Raw genomic sequence first — 20,533 nt, forward strand, 5'->3', positions numbered from 1 at the left:
CAAACATTCAGGCGTTCCGCATCTCGGGGTGCAGAAAAATCGACTTTTCAGTGCAGGTCTTGTACACAGAGTTGCACCGCGGCACAAAACACTTTTTGCCCATTTCACGGCTTTCTCACTCGAATAGCATGACCTGCCATCGCACAAAAAGAATTAAACGAGGAAGCAATGTGGCGACAACTGCTTCGTCACCGTGGCTTGGTCGGAAGAGAGGCCGGCGCGCGCCGCTGTGAGCCTCTTGACTGCTCCTGCCATCTCGCGGCGTGACGGCGCGGAGGAACCGAAGTTCGACGCAGCGAGCGCACGGCGCCGGTGCTGCGTCGTTCCACCTGTACTTCTAACACCGTGGTCCGGCCTCACATAACAGTGTAGGTGTACGGAGCCAGGCGTCAAACTCTTTTAAGTAGCAGTAGTAGTAGTAAGGTCTGCTTATTTGAGGAAAAATGTACAAAAGGGGTAAAGGAAAAGGAAAATCAGTTATGATGAGCGTACTGTAAGTGTCTAGCTTGAGCTGCATAATAACTCTTCGCGCTATTTGGGCTGAACTCTTCATTCAAGCATTTCATTTAGCAGCTTTCCAAGATCTTGAAGAGCTAGGTTATATTAGGCAGAGGCAATTCACTAAAATTGACACAGTATACTTTCAAAAAGCTGTTGTTGAATATCTGCCATAAGTGCCAGGTATTGCCGAACACCCTAATCGGACGCACGAAAATCAATTTATCCCTTTTATTGAAGTATTTTCGAACACGACCTTGCGTTGCCATTAATTTAAAGGAAAATCTACGTGTACATCAAATAAACGAATAGCCGGGACACTTCACGCATGGAACATCGTGTAGAGCGAAACGTCCCAAGAAGGTGGCATTACCTCACGAAGGTAGCTTTCCCACATGCATTTTCGAGAGCAACTGCTCTTTTTATCAAACAATGCCAGTCAATTCCGGCGCCATTAATGCGACCGGGAGGATACCTCGGTTCACGTTACTGTAGCGGCGCGGAACGTGAAACGTGAGCGAAAAGTGTATGCTTGAGCATGATGGTAATTCATGTTTCACTTGAAGAAACGAAAAAATCAGCTTACGGACGCGTACACAAGAAGAGAAGACGACACACAGTCGCTGGATAGCAACATGTTTAATGAAACTATCACACATAACGTTCTTCACTTCCCTTCTTGTGTACGCATTCGTAAGCTAGTTTTTTCGTTTCTTCAGGTATGTACGAACAGGCGCCGCAACAGATTCTCGTGTTTCACTTTTTAGACACAGCGCTGTCCACGTCGCTTTTCGTCCTTGTTAACTTGTGCGCTAAAAAGTGAAACGTGAGTGAAAGCTTAGCTCTCTTGCAGAAGCGTGGCATCACTAGCAAAAACTTTGAAAAAGCTAGGTCGAACACTAGCATCGCTGTCGTTTCTATTCTTGCGCCACTAGTTCAAGATGTGCCTTTTTATTTATTTATTTAATAACCCTGTAAGCCAAAGGCTCATAGAGTAGAGTGCGCTTAACTGGGCTGGTTGGTACATGATTAAGACGTGAGCAAACAGGGCAAAACACGGGACTGAGAAGGACGACAGGCACAAGCGCTGAACTAACGTCCAGTGGTATGAGGCACATTCACACCGAACGCGGAGCACGCAAGCGGTCCAGCGGATTTTCAAGGCGGAGAGCCAGCGAGGCCGCGCGGCTGTTCAGACCGACCGCACTGCCTTCTGCCCTCTCCGCCGCGGGGATGGAGCAATCCACCAATCCACGGCGGATGTGTTGCCATCTTGTGGCACTACGCAATACGGCGCGCGCGCTTCTCGGGCCCTGATTGGCTGTGGTCAAAGCGACCAACTTTTCCGCGCGGAGAAAGTCGGTCCGGGAGCGATCTGGGCAAGCTGCCGCGGGTTTTCCGCTTTTGCGGATAATCCGCATCCGATTTCCAGATCCGCCTCTCCGCTTTCCGGATCCGCGCTTGGTGTGAACGTGCCTTTACTGCGCAATGCGCAAAGAAGTTAAGAAGTCATCATATCAGATGCGTCGGCAAAACAGGCTGTCACGTTTTGGACAAGTAATTTATTTCACATTTATGTAGATAATTTGACGGAACACTGACGCAAGCATTTCCGTGTGCATGGATATGGTGTGCTTCATAAATCACGTGTTCTTTGCTGGCTGTACGATTCCAAAGCGGTGCAACACTCAAGACATGGCTGACAACCACATGCTTTGCATTGCTGGGCTACATGACTGGGCACTCATCCGTTAAGCGAATACGCGTGCTCCCGTAAGCGGTCGTTCAAACATCGGCCGCTTTGGCCGATGTTTGAACAGAGGTATTGCGGATATACACAAATAATCAAAGCTTATTTATCCTTAGTGTTTACAGCAACCCAAGAAATAGACATCCCAATTTCCAATCACTTCTCTTCACGACCCTCTCTATCGCGAATGGAAGAGCCTTGGTTATACTTCGAAACCCTAAAGATAAACAGGTAGATGCACAACAACAGGGCCTTACTCTCATCACATACTTTAACTCGAGGGTCTAGTGTTAGTGTGGATACTACGCCAGATCTCACCTTTACCAAGAACATTACGGATGCAAAATGGCTCCATACGCTAAATGATCTAGGCAGCGATCACAGTATCCTGGAATCACTATAAAAGCAGGGCCACACAAGTCTAAGGCCAAGCAGCGTAATATTGTAGACCGGGACAAACTCACACAAGTTCGCAAAAAAAAAGGATAATACCATCTCAGATATAGTAGACTGGAGCACGCAGCACAAGATGTTACACAAGATGTTAGCTTAGCAGCACAAGTCATACCCAAGGAAGCGCAAATGGAACAGGTAAACAATAGGATCCTACATATGTGGGAAGCCAAAGAACGTCTCCTGAGTAGATAGAAAACCCAGAGATTCAACAGGACGCTCCGATGAAGGCTAGCTCGGCTTAACAGAGATATAGAAATATGCGCACAACAGATCTCGAAAAAACAATAGGAGGAAGCATGCACGCTTATGGATAAACTGTTAGGGCTAATGAGAAACTGGAACATTCTCAGGTACGTTTTGAGTCCCGAGGACACTAAAACGACCTACAGACAAAACATTAATTATTACACGCATATGAAAACACCGGAGAAGCTTTTATTGATGAGGTAGCCGTACGGTATTTATCTCGGGATAATCCAGCAATACACCCAAATTACACAGGCACCAAAAACGCACAACTAGACGCAGAGATCAGTGAATCGGAGTTTTGAGCAGTTTTACAAAAGGTTAATACCAAATCGGCGCCAGGTCTAGACGGTTTAACAAAAAAGATGATCCGAAATCTCGAATATGCTTCTCTAGAAGAAGTTAGCAAGTACACTAACGACTGCTGGGAATCAGACACAATACCACAACGGAAAACGGCTCAGTTTAGTCTAATACCTAAAGCAGGCAAGCGGCTGCAGTTGGAAAATGTGAGATCCATATCGCTCACTTCCTGTGTGGGAAAACTCATGAAACACGTTGTCCTAACAAGACTAACCAACTATCTCGAGGACAACGACGTTCTTCCGCCAACTATGTTGGCATTCCGGGGAGAGTTGTCGACGCAAGATGCAATGCTCCAAGTTGAACATGAATGCATAGATAACACAAGTCGAAACACGAAAGCTATTCTAAGACCAGACTAAGGCCAGCGACTATACACCTATATTCGAGACTTCCAAACTAACCGAGGAGGAGGAGGCGAACAAAAACGGAAGGACAGGGAGGTTAGCCAGTTCTCAGACCGGCTGGCTACCCTGTGCTGGAGAAAGGGGAAGGGGGAGTGAAAGATGATAGAAAAGAGATGTAACAAAAAATAAGAAAAAATAGCAATAATACGATAAACGACACTGCTTAAGGTCTGTCTATGAGACTAGTTGTGCGCAGAAAGCGCAACAATGCTTTCAAATCTTTCCCTGCCGAGGACTGTCTCGGCCAGTGTCCTAAGATCTTTTTCTCCGACAGTGGACGATTGTCACGTCTATCAAACACTTTGGACAGTTCTTCTCTTCGTGCACTGAAGCGAGGGCACTCACAGAGATGATGGGCGATTGTCTCCTCGCAGCTACAGTTATCACATGTCGGGCTGCTGGGCATTCCAATTCGAAATGAGTAGGCCTTCGTGAAAGCCACCCCGAGCGACAGGTGGCACAGGAGAGTCTCCTCAGCTCCAGTCATTCCAGATGGAAGACGGAGCTGTAGATTCGCGTCCACGTTGTGTAGACGGGCCTTGGTAAATTCCGTCGAGGTCCACTAACCAAAAACCACGTATAAGGATAGGGGACACTAAGTCCGAGGAACTACAGTGCGGAAGTGCAGGAACGCCCCAAGAATCAGTAATCTCTTCGATGCTGTTGAATCTCGCTGTGATGGGTTTACCAGCAGAGCTACAGGAATTCGACGGCCTCCATCATACCATCAATGTTGATGATATTACCCTATGGGTGAGGACAAGTTTAAAACACATTACAACGCACGATTTCGGAACAATTCTTATCAGCAACCGGGCACGTGTGTTCGGCAGAGAAATCTAAGCTCCATAATTATAAACCATCACGAGGTGGCCGAAAACCACGCAATTACGAGGAAAAGAACAGCCTGGAAATTCACGTCACTAAGGCGGATGGTAAACCCATACCCAAGATGAACAGGATTAGAGTGCTGTGACTCATTATTGAAATTAACGGCCACAATGAAGGGACCATACGCAAATTAGACGATGTAACGTTTAAAATCATGCGGCTACTTAAACGCATAGCCAACGGGATGAAAGAAGGCTTAGCCTATTCCAAGCGATTGTAATAAGCAGTATAGTGTACGTAGCATCGTACCTACGCTGGCACTCGTCAGAAAGATACGAATTAGGCTGTTTTAATCAGGAAAATCTGCAAGCAAGCAATTGGACTCTCTATCAGCACTAGTAACGATAGTCTACTGCAGCTAGGTCTTCAGAATACACTGGATGAGCTAATCGAGGCAGAGGGTATCGCATAATACGAACGCCTGTCCGAAACTAAAACAGGCAAGCAAATATTGGATCGGCTAGGTATTACTTATCACATAATATGGCGTGAAAGTAGATATGCCCAGATATATTAGAGGCGTGATAACCGCGCTTCGTATACCCAAGATAACCGCACTTCGTATATCCAGCCCACCACCAGGGCATACGGGAAAGCAGAGCACGCGACATACAAAAGAAATTTGGTAACAGGATGGACTTTCGTAGGAGAAAATTCGTAGATGCAGCTACATACAGAAACAAGGGCACCTACACAGCCGTTGTGATAAATTGTGAGGGAAAATGTGTAACGAGCGTTCCCGTCAGTACGCTACGCGTAGAAACCACAGATGAAACAGCAATCGCATTAGCCATATCACAAACGCAAGCCGACGTCATCATCAGTGATTCGCAGACGGCGATACGAAACTTCGAAAACGGCCGAATCTCCCCAGAGGCATTACAGATTCCAAAACTCGGTAATAATCAAGAAAAAAATTGGCCGCGTATTGCGTGCTTTGCTGCAAATGTCGCCTAAAGACGATAGAAGAGGCGCTGCATGAGATATGGACGCCATCTGGAAATACGTCGGGAAACATGAGTGCTGTGTTGCGGGCTGGTAGTCCCGGCGCAGCAGCAGGCGAAGACCGGCGGTGACCAACGCGAGCAGCGGGGACTCCAGCCAGACCGAACACGCGGTTTGGCGCGAAGCGCTGAAGCAGAAAAAACGTCTGCACTCAATGAGTACTCTCCCCACACTCTTTTATTTACACGTCGCCTGGGTAAAACAGGAATGCCAGAGCGGCGCCCCATGTAATTCGTACAGTGCAATACAGAACCGAAAGAGAAACACAACAATGAGCTCGTGCAGAGGGCACAGAGGAAGGCAAGTTTCAGCGCAGTCGCATTTTCAGCGCAGCTTAAGAAACTAGGGTCTTTAGAATTACGTATGTATGCATTTTCTAATAAAGGAACACACCACCTAATACTTACCTAGTGATGTTGCGCCTGAGATATGCGTAATGTTTGCTTTTTGATCGACAATGTACACAAATACGAACCTAGTCAGCCGTTCAAGATGGCCGGCCCTTGGGCAAGTGGTTAAACTTTGGCCGAGTGGCTGAATCGAGGGACGTGCCGACAAACAGAAGGACAGACCAAAATTTCTCCGTTTAAGTATCCCAAGAAAGACTATCGTTTTCAAAAGTGTCCATCTATTACGGACGCCCGCTCACACACATCAAAAGGTAGCAATGTGGCGGCGCAACTCATGGCTCGAGGGCTTACAGACCCAGCATCGGTTAGTCCCGCCTCAGGGAATACCGACGAGTGGGAGTGGGAAGATAGAGTGACCGCATTTCACGAAATTACAGTACACCATAGATTGCAGAGGCGTACATTCTCACCACCTCCCGCGAAATTAGTCAAGAAACAGTCTGTCAAATAGTGGCAGTTACAAACCCGATCCTACCCGAGCCCAGCTATCATGCACAAAATACGCCCAGATTTATACAAGACAGACAAGTGCACAGATTCCGACTCAAGAGCCACCTCAGAGCATATACTATGGGGATGTCCAGGTATAGTAAACAATAGCCGTGATACAACCTTAAAAAGCGCGCGCTGGGCGTCTGCGGATGGGGGTGGTAGTCAGTGGGCCGGGGAGAGCCCACTGGCTACCACCCAGACTAGGGAGAGCGGAGACTGGGGAGAGCGCAGAACGGGGAAAGCGGTTGGAGGCTACCTTCTCCATCCGCTCTCCCCAGTCTGCGAATGGGGAGAGCGGATGTATGTGGTAGCCAGTAGGCCGGAGTTAAACGGGCAAGTGCACTGCTGCCTCCATGGGAAAGGGCCGTCTCCTGCGTGGGCTTGAAGGCTTCGAGGGCTCGGAGACGAACGCCCTAAGCGATGGAGGTCAGCGGTGTGCGAGTTCATTTCTGCCTCTATGAAGGACGGTCGATTCCAGTTCCGGGTTTCTTACTGAGATTGTCCTATTGTACAAAAAAGCATTTTCCGACACCACAATTTTCAGCCACCAGAAACGAGCTCTTTGACAATATATCGCGTTAAAACGATTTAATACAACACAGAATTAAACCATCTCCCACTCAAGGAAACCATGAGGGGATGCGAAGCAGCAATGGGGGCGCACGTTCACTCGGCGTTTCCGTCAGCGCGTGAGGTTTGTATTTAGTGTTTGTGTTATGACTACGTTGTGTTTGTGCGTTGCTTTCCGTTAGCGCCGAGTGAATGAGTGGCGCCGACGTTTACGTTACAACTGATCTGAACGGGAGCGAAGCGACAACCGAGCGCACGCGCTTATATACGCATGAAATGGGGGAGGGAGAGGAGCGAGTGGGATACAGGCTGTATTTGGCTGCGGCGCGGCTGCATCACGTGGGAGGAGAGGCTGCGAGCGGCTGCAGCGCGGGGGAGGAGAGGAGACAAGGCAACCGAACACCTGCGTAAAGGAGGAGAGTGGGAGAGAGAGTAGGCGCATGCGCAGTGGAGCGCCGACGCCACAACCACCGCTCGACACAGCCCCGAGGAAAAGCTGCTTCGCATCTAAAATGCAAATAAACGAAGAGTGGATCGGCTGTACAAAATAGAAAACAATATCGGCAACACTCAGTAACATGTACATGCAAGTAAGCATACAATAAAAAAAAGAAAAACGGCAGATACAGAAAAAGAAAGGAAGAATGCGCAGATGGTGCGCGTACGCAAAGTTTTATGGCGTACTACAGAACAACGTATTCATCGTTCCCGTAAAGACTCCAGGTGCAACTCGAGTGCCGATACAAATGCGGACACAGTTTGTGAACAAACAATATCAGTTTAAAGCGAATCCTATAGCTGTACTTTTAACGAAAAAAACGAGTATTTCAGTGTGTTACAGTTCAAAAAAAGTGGCTAATACATTTAGCATGGTTAGTTCTACCGAAACGATGTCCGGGCGGACCCAAGTGGTCGGACTTGTTAACATTGTGAAGTCGTGATAAACGATTGAAAGAATTTTAAAACAAGCTATCTTCTTCCGACAAGCAAGCGTAGCTGCTTGGGTGCGAAGCGCAGGTACGGTGTGACGCCTGGATATTTTGTGTGTATGAACCTGAGGGCCCTGCTTTAGATATTTTCTAACTCGAGGATTAAATACTTTAGATGTGGGTTCCATACTATGCTGCCTTAATCCAAAGGAGACCTCACGAGTGTTCTATGAGCAGTTAAATTCAGCGAGGGGAAGCCGTCGCTAGTTTTCTTCGTAAAAATTCGAGTTGTTTAAATGCGTTGCCTGTTTTCTATCCATCCTGTTATTTGGTTTCTCGAGATTCCAAAAATCAATCAACTCTATGCAGTTGCTAGAATTCTCTTGCTATGAACTTGCTGCAGCATCACAATCGCTTTTCTTGCTGTGCATCCTAATGCGGTTTCAGGATTTTCCCGTCACTGCTGTCACTGTAAAGCATTACCGACAAGGCTTTAACGAATAAATCGATTAAGGGAAATGTGGAAATCCATTAAGATTGATCGTTTTGAGGGCTACTTTTATTGATCAATCGAATAATCTTTCATCAATGTTACCCCCTCTAGTTTCTTAATAGGCAACATGTTCAGGTGTGTTCTTTCAGTAGCAGAGTTAGTACGTAACGAGTGACCGACTCAGGCGGTCACTGTACGCTGGGTGCCGCGTTGTCTAAACATTAGAAGGTATAAAACGTTATTCAAATGACGGTCGATCATCCAAGACCGGAGGAGAAAATATGACGTATATCTTCGGCCGTTTTGACGTTAAGCCATGTATAATTTTCTTTTAGCAGAAAACTCGCAATACTACTGTCGCAGACAGTTATATCACGATCACGAAATCAAGCCGTTGCATGGTGAGCCTCTTTGCTCCCCTCTCTTCTTTATAAAACGCATTTAGGGAGATGTTGTTGCCTCTGTGCGGCGTCGGCCACTCCTCCTATGTAACATTTTTCGGCGTAATGTAGTGGACAATCACAAATATGTACAAATGTAGGCACGTTGACTAACACTCATGCACTCAGTCGTAGCTGTACAAGCGGATGTCCACTGAACAGGAGAGTTCACAACAGACACTCACACAACCCAATTGTACACACGTAAAAGAAGTGTTCACTAAGACGTTTACTAAGGCGCTCCAGCAGTCGCCAGGCACTTTTTGCCAGAAATCAATGGCACCTGCTTGGGCTACCAGGTCCTTGCCAACACCTATCACGTCGTAGCCTCGTGCACCTCAGCCCCTTTCCTTTCTCACCCCCCTTCCCCACCCCAACTAGAGAGGCTTGGGAGGAGTACCTGCTCGACTGCTCCACCTTGAATGCGCAACGCTCCTTGGACGCGCGCTCGGGCAGCGGCCAGTTCCATTCGCGTCCCGGAATAGGGTCTGGCCAGTCTCAGACGCCATAGCGTCACGCAGCCACTCTCTAGTTAATTTTCTGAAATGAAGATGTTTTCTACCACCACCACCACCACTGTGCTGCGCAGCTGGTGAACCTACCGCGCTGATTTCAGCTACACGGCCTAGCTGCGTTGCTGAAATCATCTAGGTAGCTACTTAGCTGCGTAGCGGAAATGTCTTTTAGCATACACCAACTTGCCCAGCAACACGTTCTTCTCATGAGGACATTGAGGAAAAGTGAAGGGGCGATTTTTCGCTTTGACTGGGACTACATCTTAACTTATCGGCTGCACTCACCACAGTACTGTCTGGCTGCCATGATAAGATGAACCTCTTCCAAGGGTGGGCAACTTTTTGTAATATCCTAAAAAAACGTAAAAAAACGTTTTTCAGCGCCCACCAAAGGGCACGGCGGTACGTATTCAGAGAAGACGCACTCACAGAAGTGATATGATATGCCAATTAAATCACTCGCCCAGATTTCAATCCTCGTAAAAACGCTGAGACCTACTCCTCCCATTAATGACACTGAAGTGCCGGGAATAATCGTCCCATCATGAAACCAAGCCCTAGTGTTGTTGCCAAAACGGTACACTGCAAGCATTCAGCCTTCTTAAAAGAACTTATGATTTCGAAAATAAATATCACCTTTGAAGTCAGATATAGTGAAAACCCTTCCGAAGGTTATTGCGACTTGAACTCAGCTTTTTCTGTAACGCTGCCTCCTTGCGCCTATGATAAATATATCATAGTCATTGTTCTCGGTACATTGATTGCTTTTCTGAGGTTTTCACACTCTTTCACACGTTTCAACGACGTCGGCTTGGGTACCTAAAGTCCTCATTCTATAACAATAAGAGTGATGCGTATTTATGTTGCGTTGAACGGATGTGTTGCGAAATGTTCACTTGCGCAGAGTGTGTAGGTGCGCCTCACAAAAATTCTGCTTTTTACAGAGTAACGTGCAGCGTGCTGAGCGAGAATAGTGTGAGTGTTCATTACATTTGGTCGAAGATGTCGAGAATAAACTTTTCATGACAGCACGATCACACGTGTGCGTGTTTGGTACACTAGTGCTTAAATACATGCGTTTCCCAAAGACACGAAAAATGGTGGTGTGTTTTAGATGCCAGGTAACAACGTTTTAACGCCCTACCAGGAATGTGAGTAGCGGCTGTCTCGTACGCATTTACGTACGGCCGGAGATAAGGCCAGCAGAATACCGTCTAAGGCTGCATTTTCCAGCTCCATCGCAGCATGCTCAGTCGCTGTCGACGCTCGTGGTCACCACTAAGTTTTCATTGCTAGATGTAGACTGCACGTTCCCTGACACTTTTTAATAGCATAGTTGCTCCAATTTATGGCAATCGTATTCACGATATAGGCATTAGGCGCTGGAGGCATTAGGCGCTGGTGGATTTGACGAATATGATTGTCCGGTCATGACATGAATAACGTGAAAATACTGTCGCGCGCGTGATCAAACCCTTTCCACTTGACACGTGTGGCACATACCCGTTTACCACGGGCCGCGGTGCACGGGTATGCGCCACAGGTGATTCACAGTTTATAGCTACCCAGGAACGGCAAGAACAGACAATGGTAACTTAAATGCTAGAGCGTTAAGGAAAACCAACATCGGCAGCGTTGACTTGACGAATGGAAAGAATGAAAATTAGGATCCCAGCAGGAATCAAACCCAAGCATTCTGCGTGGCAATCAGGTATTCAATCTGCCAGGTCTATAAACTGGTTTGGAAAAACAGCCTACGCAGGCGTAATATCGGTGCAACGTCAATTGTGGTGGTACACTCTTAATCAAATCCTGGCTAGCGCACATCCTGTAGGCGGGACGCTTCAAAATTCAGAAGAACTCACGGCTGCAGGAGGCCATGCGAAAAGAGTTAGCCGTGACAAGTGTGTAAAACAAGGGTTCACCCTCCACGCGCGCCTTATAGGAGGCCTACAGCTTCTGCGGCTTGCGATGCGGGCCGCGCGAACGGAATCCTGGCTGAAGAGCCCAGTGTATGCTCCCGTCTATGCCGGCGCAAGCAGCGCAAGCAGCGCAAGTGTCGGTGTTTACGCATGCGCAAGCAGCGTCCGCCGCAGAGGCAAGCAATGCTGCGAGGAGGTATACACGGGGCTAACTTATACCCTTTCCTGCGCGCGTGAAAAGGAGGCGCCTTCACCGAGCGATGGCGCGCCACTGTACTCCTTTATACTCTGTTGCTGCTGGCGCGGAGAAAAAATAAAGAAAGGAAGGAGGCGAAAACGAGAGTTCGATGTTATAGTACGATGGGAAGGAGGTTGCGTTTTTGGCGCGAAATGGGTTAGTTTTAGCGCATTCCACATCAGCGGCGGATGTTTGTAGGCTGGTATGGTTGATTGAGCGCGCGGTGTGAATCGTGTGAAGCGGTGCTCGGCAATCATGGAAGGATATACTTCTCTCGATATCAAGGGGGTATTGCGAGGACACTGCAATTTTGAAAATGCGTGCGCCTGCGATGGATACACGCGAGCTCTTGACACAGGACCACAAGATGCATCTGCGCCATTTAAGTCGAGCTGGTGCACGTATTGTGGTCACAGCCCGGCACATCATGCCCGATTGGTTAAGTGATTGTACTTTCTTCACATATGTTAGCGCTGTTAGTGTTTTCCGTGTTGCATTCTTGCGCTGCTATATGTAGGAAGGCACTGAGCTGTTAGAATGTTAGTTCAGGGATGTTAGAAAAAACTATATGAGTGTGCGCGCGCTCATCATTGTTCTCATCATCGCCTGCTGTATATAGCAGCGCACATTTAGTGATGCTGATAGAATTCAATGTGAACTCATATACAGCTCCGGCACTCTCTTCGTTCATGACATATGTCAGCGTGATGATCTCTTAGTGTTATTTGTCAAGCTGTTGGATTTTCGCTTGCGCGGGTCTTGTGGTTTGGCTGATAATTGTTTTCTGCAGTTCTTGTCAATTATAAGCTGCTACAATCGAAGGCGGCATGTTCTTGTTTGCAGTATATTGACGTTAGGTATATGCTCGCAATAAAAGTCTTTACGCTTCGCCTGCAGATTTTTCGCGCCTTTAAGAGAAAGTGGGAAAATGTTTCCATGACCAAATGTAAAACTGCAGTTACCAGTCTCGAAGACGTCAGTACCGTTTTATTGGGTCGGGCTGTATGTACAACTTTTCCAGGAATTATTCGCTCTTTCTTTTTAGTCCTCGAAACTGCGGTGACAGGGTTTATAATCAACGAGGTTCATAACTAAGCACTGCGGTTCCAGTGGCAGTGGGGGGTTGATTAAGATGTTTCGGAATTAACTTTGGGTGTGAGCGCACCGTGTTCTGACGGCGGTGGAATGCAAAAACTCGTGTTAGTATGTAGGCGGTGATGAAGTCCTGGCGGCGAAATGAGTTCGGTGTGCGTCAGGGCTGCGGGCCTGTTGTCCTGCGTCTTGTTTCAGGACGTAAAACTTTTTCAGATTTACATCTTGAATGGCGACAGCTTTAAAAACAAGCTTTGTTGCGTAATTTGCAGCAAGTTCTATAGGCAGCCTCATTCATGCTCTTTTGTACACGTGCATATTTGTTGTGCTCTTTCATTGATTTCCCCGGTTTGTGGTTCCATTTACCTATTCGTATTACGCAGTGCCAAGTCAAGTATACGCAAACGCATCAGTGGGTCTGGCACCAGCTGCGGCTCCTGTACAAGTCGATTATCTCGATGAAGGTAAACTTATTGCGTGTCTTATATTCTTTAACCTTAGTGATAGATGTCATTTGCGTCTTCTAACACTCTTTTTCATTCGAGTCGACAGCGCAACGTAATCGTGGCTGTATAAAAGTTGTTTTCATTCGCAGCTTACCAGTAATAATATTAGATCAGGTGATTTATAAATTGTATGCAAATGCATAAATTGCATATATAAATATTCTACCAAAGCCAAGTGCCTACAGGAATCTTAATCAAATATGCGTTTGTCGTTAAACCACGTGATGTTATACGCATAATGCGAATATGTTTGCAGGCGACCGAAAATTCGTTGTGACAACAGAGCCGCAAGGAGCAGCTTCATCAAGCAGCTGGCCTGGAGCTCCTATCTTAAGAGATCTTCAGAATCAGCAGCAAAAGACGACGTTGCAGGACACTGAAATGCGTGACGGTATGTTTCGGGAAAAGATTTGATAGCTTATTATGTACACAAGAAAACGCTAGCAAAGTGTGGCAAACGCCATGAAAGCTTAAGATAACTTTCTAAATTTTCTTGTTTTGCCCCATTTCTTGCATTGAGGTACAATTGCTCCTGCTGACTCCTTGCACTTGAGTAGCCTTATACGTGGGCTAGCTGGTGCACAACTCTGTGCTCTCAGGGAGTCGTATTTTTCCATATAAATACCACGTGACATGCTCGCTTGTGCGCCTGTGCGCGCCGTGATTGCAGTGCTCCCTAACGTTCCGCGCACAAACGATATATTCCCTCGCGGAGGTTCATGACAGCGACAAGTTGACGCAGCGGTTATCGCGTGTGTAGCCACTAGCAAAACGTCCGTCGTCGCATAGCCGCCACCGTCGTCGCTGCCCTGGTCGGGGCAGGGACGACGGTCGTTCAGCACGCCCGACCAAATGCTATTGTTTTTTCGCGGAACGTTAGGGAGCACTGTAATACGGCGCGCAAGCGAACATATCACGTGGTATTGTGTTTTTATTTCGCGGGAATCTGTAGTGAGCACAAGAACACTATAACTTGATAGATAGAAAGTTAGGAAATGTCTATTCGGACGCTTGCAAACTGATCTGCAACTTCCTCATCGGTACTTTTTCCCAACTTTGTTGCTTCAAAAGTTAATTAATTAAACATGCCCTATCAGGCAATAAAAAAGACCACAAAAATAGTGTGACGTACTTCAGGCAATAGTTAGCAACGCGCATTGGGTCGCGTCGCCATAGATTACGTCAGCATACTTTTAAACTCTGGCAAGAGGTGGCTGGGGTACCGTGTGTGTGTATATATATGTACACACACACACACACACATGTATATATGCATATATATAAATATATATATATATATATATATATATATATATATATATATATATATATATATATATATATATATATATATATATATATATAGCACATTCATTAAAATTCTTCTTAATGATGGCAAACGATGGCAAAGCATGTTTATTTCGCGTTCCACTTTCTGTCATGTACTACATTTGTAGGCTCACAACCATATTAAGTGTGTGAGTCCAAAAAACACACTATATCAATGTAACAATGTGTCCTCGGCAATCTACGTAACTGTGCAACAATACCACGTAATCATCTTTTGCACAACAATTAATAAGCTGAAGAACTCGAAGTAATTTGTGGCTCCTATTTAATGGCGTCTTGTTTTCCTACAACCTCAAAGAAATGTGTGTTGAATGGAAGTATGAGCTATGAAATGGCCGTTAAAATGTCTTAGACTGCTTATACCTGCTGTTCTTTTTTCAAATATGCAGGAGATGAAACCTTCCTCATCAGAGAGGCAAATTCATGCCTGGATGCTACCGACAAGCAGCATGGTGAAACAAGCAAGCACTCAACTAGCACCATAGACCAAGCAAGCAAATTGTCAAGTGGTGACAAAACGTCAAGTGGACTGGTAGGAAAACATGTCTGTTCTGTGTGTAGCTTTACCTGTAATACATTCAGTGACTTTGCTCAACACATAAAATGTGCCCATAGTAATACAATGAAGACATTTGTGTGCAGCATTTGCAATTACCAAGTTTGTTTTCTGAAGCACTATGAACAGCACTATAAGATATGCAAGAAAAGTTTATCATTTTCAATATGTGCACAAAATGAAGCAGATAACAAGCAGATAATACTACTGATTCTTTAGAAGACAAAGAAAAAGAAAATGCAAGTGTACCTGCTATGCTGACTGGTCTTTGTAGGCGATTGGAAGGTTTGCACAGATGTGAAAAGAGTGTGATCGATGGTGTTGTTCGGGAAGTTAGCAGTATGTTTGACATGGCTGAACTTTATGTCAATGTGGATCACATAAGAACAGACCAACGTCGGAAGCAGCACTATCAACAACTTGGTATCTTTGTGACACCTTTCGTAATACAACTGGCTCCAAAAGCAAAAGCGTATGTCATTAAGCTAACAGATCTTCTTGGAAATCTTCTAAAGTATCCCGAGATTGTTTCGCATGTGAGGAAGCCGTGCAGAGGTCCAGATGATTCTGTTTATTATGATTTCCTTGATGGCTCCCGTTTCCACACCCATCCAATTTTTCAAAAGCACGAAAAGAATGTAATTTTGCTTAGTCTCTATTATGATGATGTCGAGCTTGCAAATCCTTTAGGCATGAATAAAAGCAAGCGTGGGAAGTTGAGCATGTTTTATTTGAGCATTTTGAAGTTACCACCGCATGAACGCTCAAAACTAAGCAATATTTTCCTTTTGGGAACAGGTAATACACAGCATCTGAAGTACCACAATGAAAGAATGAAGTTTTTTCACGACTTCATATGTACGTTGAAGGCACTTAGTAATGAAGGCATTATTTTCCAGACTGACAAGGGCCCAGAGAGATTTTTCGGTTGTGTAATGACAATAACGGGAGATGCTTTAGCTACGCATTCACTAGCAGGCTTTAAGCAGTCGTTCGGCCCAGCAGTGTTTCGCGGCTGTCGTACGTGTATTGTTGAGAGCGCCGATTATGCACAGTACACTCACCATGGTCAATGCATCCTCCGCTCAGAAAACGAAATCAGAGCCCAAATGAACAACTCAAGGAAACTGTACACATTGCTGACCGCAAAAAGCTTTCCAAGCAGTTTGGTATCAATGGTGACACGGTGCTGACCCAGTTCCCATTTTTCAAGTTATCAAAGGACATCCTATATGACCCCATGCACGTACTTCTTGAGGGAATTGTGCCAAAAGAAATAAGTCTATTTCTAAACACTGCAGTCAAAGAGAAGCACAGGTTTTCAAGAAAACAACTTAATGATGCGATTTCTTCCTTCAGCTTTCACCGTGCCGTTAGTAAAAGCGACAGGCCAAGGCCATTTGAAACTGATCTGAGCGTTGTTTCTTCTGCTCACGCAGCTCTTGTGTTGATACTTCATCTTCCACTTATACTAGAGGAATTCTTGCCTGATAAATCGCCATTTGTGGAATGCCTTGTTCGACTTGCCCAACTGACGCATATTGTTATCCCCCGTGTTGAATGCCGAGCCTGTTCATGACCTTGAGGAGCTTGTTGCAATCCATCATCAGTTGTTTGTACACTGCTATGGTGAAGTAGCATTCTTTCCTAAGCTTCACATGCTTGTACACACTGTGGAGCAAATCAAAACGCATGGGCCTGGAAGGCATCACTGGACAATGAGAATGGAAGCCAAGAATGCTCTTCCAAAATCGAAAAAAACTGTTCAATTTCAAGAATGTACCTTTTTGAGTCAGTGATTTCATGCAAACGAACATGTCATATGCTCTCTGGAATGATGATGGCACTCCGAAAATGGACCATGCTGTTACCGAAGTACCGCCATGTACTGGTGACCCTTTTGTCCTCGGTGAATGCTTTTGTAATGCAGGATTGGAAGCGGAGGATGTTGGAAAGACTGCACTAGCAGTGGGAAAGTTCATAATAAAAAATGTGGCCCTGCGGGTGCAAGATGTTGTTATTATTGGGAATGCGGCTGATGAGCCTTGCTTTTGCAAGATGGTTAATATTGTACGCTTTAAGTCGTCCGTGTTCTTTAAGTGCATTCGGCTGAATACCAGTGCTTACAGCGCAAAGATTAATGCTTTTGTCGGAGAAGACACTTGTCATGAAGTTATAGTAGCAGCTGATGCGTTGCTGATGCCTTGGCCTGTGTTTCGCTATAAGAAAAGAAGCATGAGCTATCACATTCCACAGTGCGTGTACACCACATCGCATATTAATGCAGTGCAATGAGTTCTCATTCCTCTTTCTCATTACAGAGATACAACTAATACACGACCGATCCCTTCTTAGTTTTAAATAATGAAAGGCTAAACATAGTTGACATATGTGTTACATTGTAATACGTCAATTACATCATATTGTTCGTGTACCTTCATTATATTTTAATTATAAATAGCTTTGTCCTGATCTGGTGTGTATTCCTTCAGCAAATAAAAGAACAGTGTGTATTTGAGATATGCATTCTCAGATGGACATGCCCTGACTGAAGAACTGGAAGGAAATGTTTTTGTTTCAGCATGTAATATCTCATTTCTACCAAAGACCTGATTGTGAGTTTTTCGACAGAAGAGGTGAAACAGTTTTTGCAATAAGACAGCCAATATTTGCAGTGTTAATGTAACATGCGTGAACATAATCACAGTGGGATTAGTATAATCCTGTGATCGTTATGTTTTCTGTAAGTAAATTTTTATGCTGATTGTGTGAAGATGGCATTTTTGTTAAATTATGATCGCTATTTAAATTGTACTCTATATTCGCGTCACAGTTATGGGAATATCTGATTTTTGGAAGTATGCATGAGTGTCTATTGTATTATGATTTCAATAGAAAGATGACACAAGAGGCATATATTCTCTTTCTATGTCCTGTCCATTTTTGCTGTATTTACTCAAACCTTCGAATATCTTTGATAATCTCTGATAACCTGTAACTGTCTTTTGTTTACTGTTCTATTGTTTTTTGAAAAGTATATTTTCGAAATAAATATCCCGTTTATTTTGATACACTTTCTGGTGTCTTAAAAATGTGTGATGGTGTTTCTGAATCTCTCTGTAGCCTGCCCTGGCGAGTGTGCAGTGGTCCAAAGACAATAATCTACCCGTATTCTCAACAGTTGTGCAGCCTCTACTTAATGGTCTGGCTATAACTGAGGATGAACATCGGCACCAATCGAAGCAGCTCCGGCACGAGATCATTCATTTCCTTGAGTAAGTATAACGCCACAGTGTACTTTAGAAAACTCGAAAAGTATTAAAAACAGCTACCAGTGCCATTATAGATCACTCAATTAAGGTAAAGTTTATAACAGTCATAATGACTGGCTTAATTAGTGGATTAATTTCAAGTTGTTCTTCACTATGTGCTACTGAAGAGCTGGAAAATAGTCAAGAGTTTCCTCTTCAATCCCTTTCCAATATATTCATGAAGTACAAATTAAAGTAGCAGTCACAAGCATGACTTACGCGCTTATATTAAAGTGGTACTGACACCATTTCTCGAAGGTGAGTGTACTCTGCCATACAAACATCCTGTATGCAGAGACGGCTCTTAGAAAGTATAAAGCTTAGCAAATGCTGAGAAAATATTTTATTTTGATATCAAAATATTTGCCCATGGTGGGTCTACCGACATCGAGGCTAGCTTGACGTCATGCTACAGTACTAATTCTGGTGACTTCACGCAGCAGTCTGGCTTGTTGTGACGACGTCAGGTACCAAAGCTTGCAAAACGGCCGCTTGTGCGTCACCAATGGGGCCACGGTGTGGAGTGGCCGTGAAAACGTCACATCTTGCACGAGCACGTGACAAGAAGTTCATACCATGCTCTGACGTCAGGGTGCAGTCGGAACCAAAACGAGCGTTTAAAAACAACCTATATTACTTTTGTAGCGTTAGCTACACTTGCCTAGCCCAGCCAGTTTCGCGTGGCTCCTCAAGAGCCGTGCTGCGCATGCGCGAAGACCAGTGATGTCACACAGCTGGCGCATCGGAGCCGGCACCTCCCGCGCACTCCGCCGCTGCCGCGCGCGACTCGCTGCTGCCGGTCTGCGTTTTCCAGAGTAGTGGCGTCCAAGGTTGCCACTGACTTTCGACTAAATGTCGCCAAACGACGAGCAAAAAGTCGCCAAAAGTCGCCATTTCTTTCACAAACTTCGCCAAAAAAGTCGCCATTCTATAGATATGTGCTGCATACCTATAGTAATAAACATTTTCACTCATGTATAGCCCCGTAGAATACAGTACCATCCTAGACCCTTCAATTATATTGACGTTTCTCAATCCCAGTCGTATCGCCCGCTTCACCATGGGAGTACATGGCGCTGCTTCTCGGACTATCCGCAAGATGTGCGTGGTGGCGCAAGGGTGAATGAATGAAACGCTCATGATATCCTTCCATCTCTATCCGACCGTTTCAAAGGTAAAAGTGTGGTAAACCTAGGGCGAAAACTGTGAAATCATTGTTTGTGGACAGCTTTACGTACCCTTCTATGAATTAAAAGGATTAAAAGGTTTATTGAAGTTAACGCGACAGAATACTTACAGGAACCGATCATTAGTGAGTCTTACATATTTTCATTGTGAACTAATATGATACCGGACGCCACCGACCCTTTCTTATAATCACTTTTATCTACACGCGTCAATCCGATGCGTTATTAATGAACAGGTAGATAAGGTAAAATGTTATATAACAATTGTTTTCATTGCACACGCTCACCGATAACAGTAGAAAATGCCTCAATAAATATTTTTTATTGCTCAAATAGCCGCGTATCCGCCTCTCTTCGCTATTCCAAAACAGTCTTTACGAGCTGAATTGGGGGAACTGAAACAGTCAATAAGTCGCCAAGCTATTCAGAACAGTTGGAGCTCTGGCGGAAGAAATAGTCGGAAGACGCGGCCAACCCGTCATCTAGCCCCTTCAGAAGCGAAACTTTAGAGAAGCTTAAGGCACCTAAAGCCTTAAACTTACAGTAAAACACTGCCGCCTCGCGGTATGCAAGGTAGTCCGCTGACTCACATGTTGCTAGAATCTCGCTAGAGGCCGCTGCAGTACCTCTTGTATCTAGATGAATTGAGGAGATACACACGAGTTACAGGACGGGCATACCGAATGACGCGTAATGTGCACATTCTACTCGTGGGTCTAAAACCATGAAAAATACAGAGAATGTTGCCGCTCATTCGTTGGGAAGACACTGAGCTTAGGATGCCTAACTTAGTGGAGACCTAAGCCGAAAATCGCGAAAAATTCGCCGTGTCGCCATTCATAATTTTAAGTCGCCACGAGCCTCTCAAATTCGCCAATTTGGCGAAAAGTAGCCACCATTGGCAAC

General features: G+C 45.3%; 1 protein-coding gene across 1 annotated transcript; it reads left to right on the plus strand.

Moving 5' to 3' along the window:
* The first annotated feature begins 14,615 nt into the window (after positions 1–14,615).
* Positions 14,616–20,518, plus strand: LOC125756251 (uncharacterized). Its single transcript, XM_049415417.1, has 4 exons — positions 14,616–14,628; positions 14,963–15,105; positions 18,253–18,404; positions 19,482–20,518. The coding sequence occupies exons 1-4, from the start codon at positions 14,616–14,618 to the stop codon at positions 19,561–19,563; spliced, it is 390 nt and encodes a 129-aa protein (XP_049271374.1). The 3' UTR covers positions 19,564–20,518.
* The last annotated feature ends 15 nt before the right edge of the window (positions 20,519–20,533 follow it).

The sequence above is a fragment of the Rhipicephalus sanguineus genome, chromosome 4 (assembly GCF_013339695.2).
Source record: "Rhipicephalus sanguineus isolate Rsan-2018 chromosome 4, BIME_Rsan_1.4, whole genome shotgun sequence".
Lineage (NCBI taxonomy): Eukaryota > Metazoa > Arthropoda > Arachnida > Ixodida > Ixodidae > Rhipicephalus > Rhipicephalus sanguineus.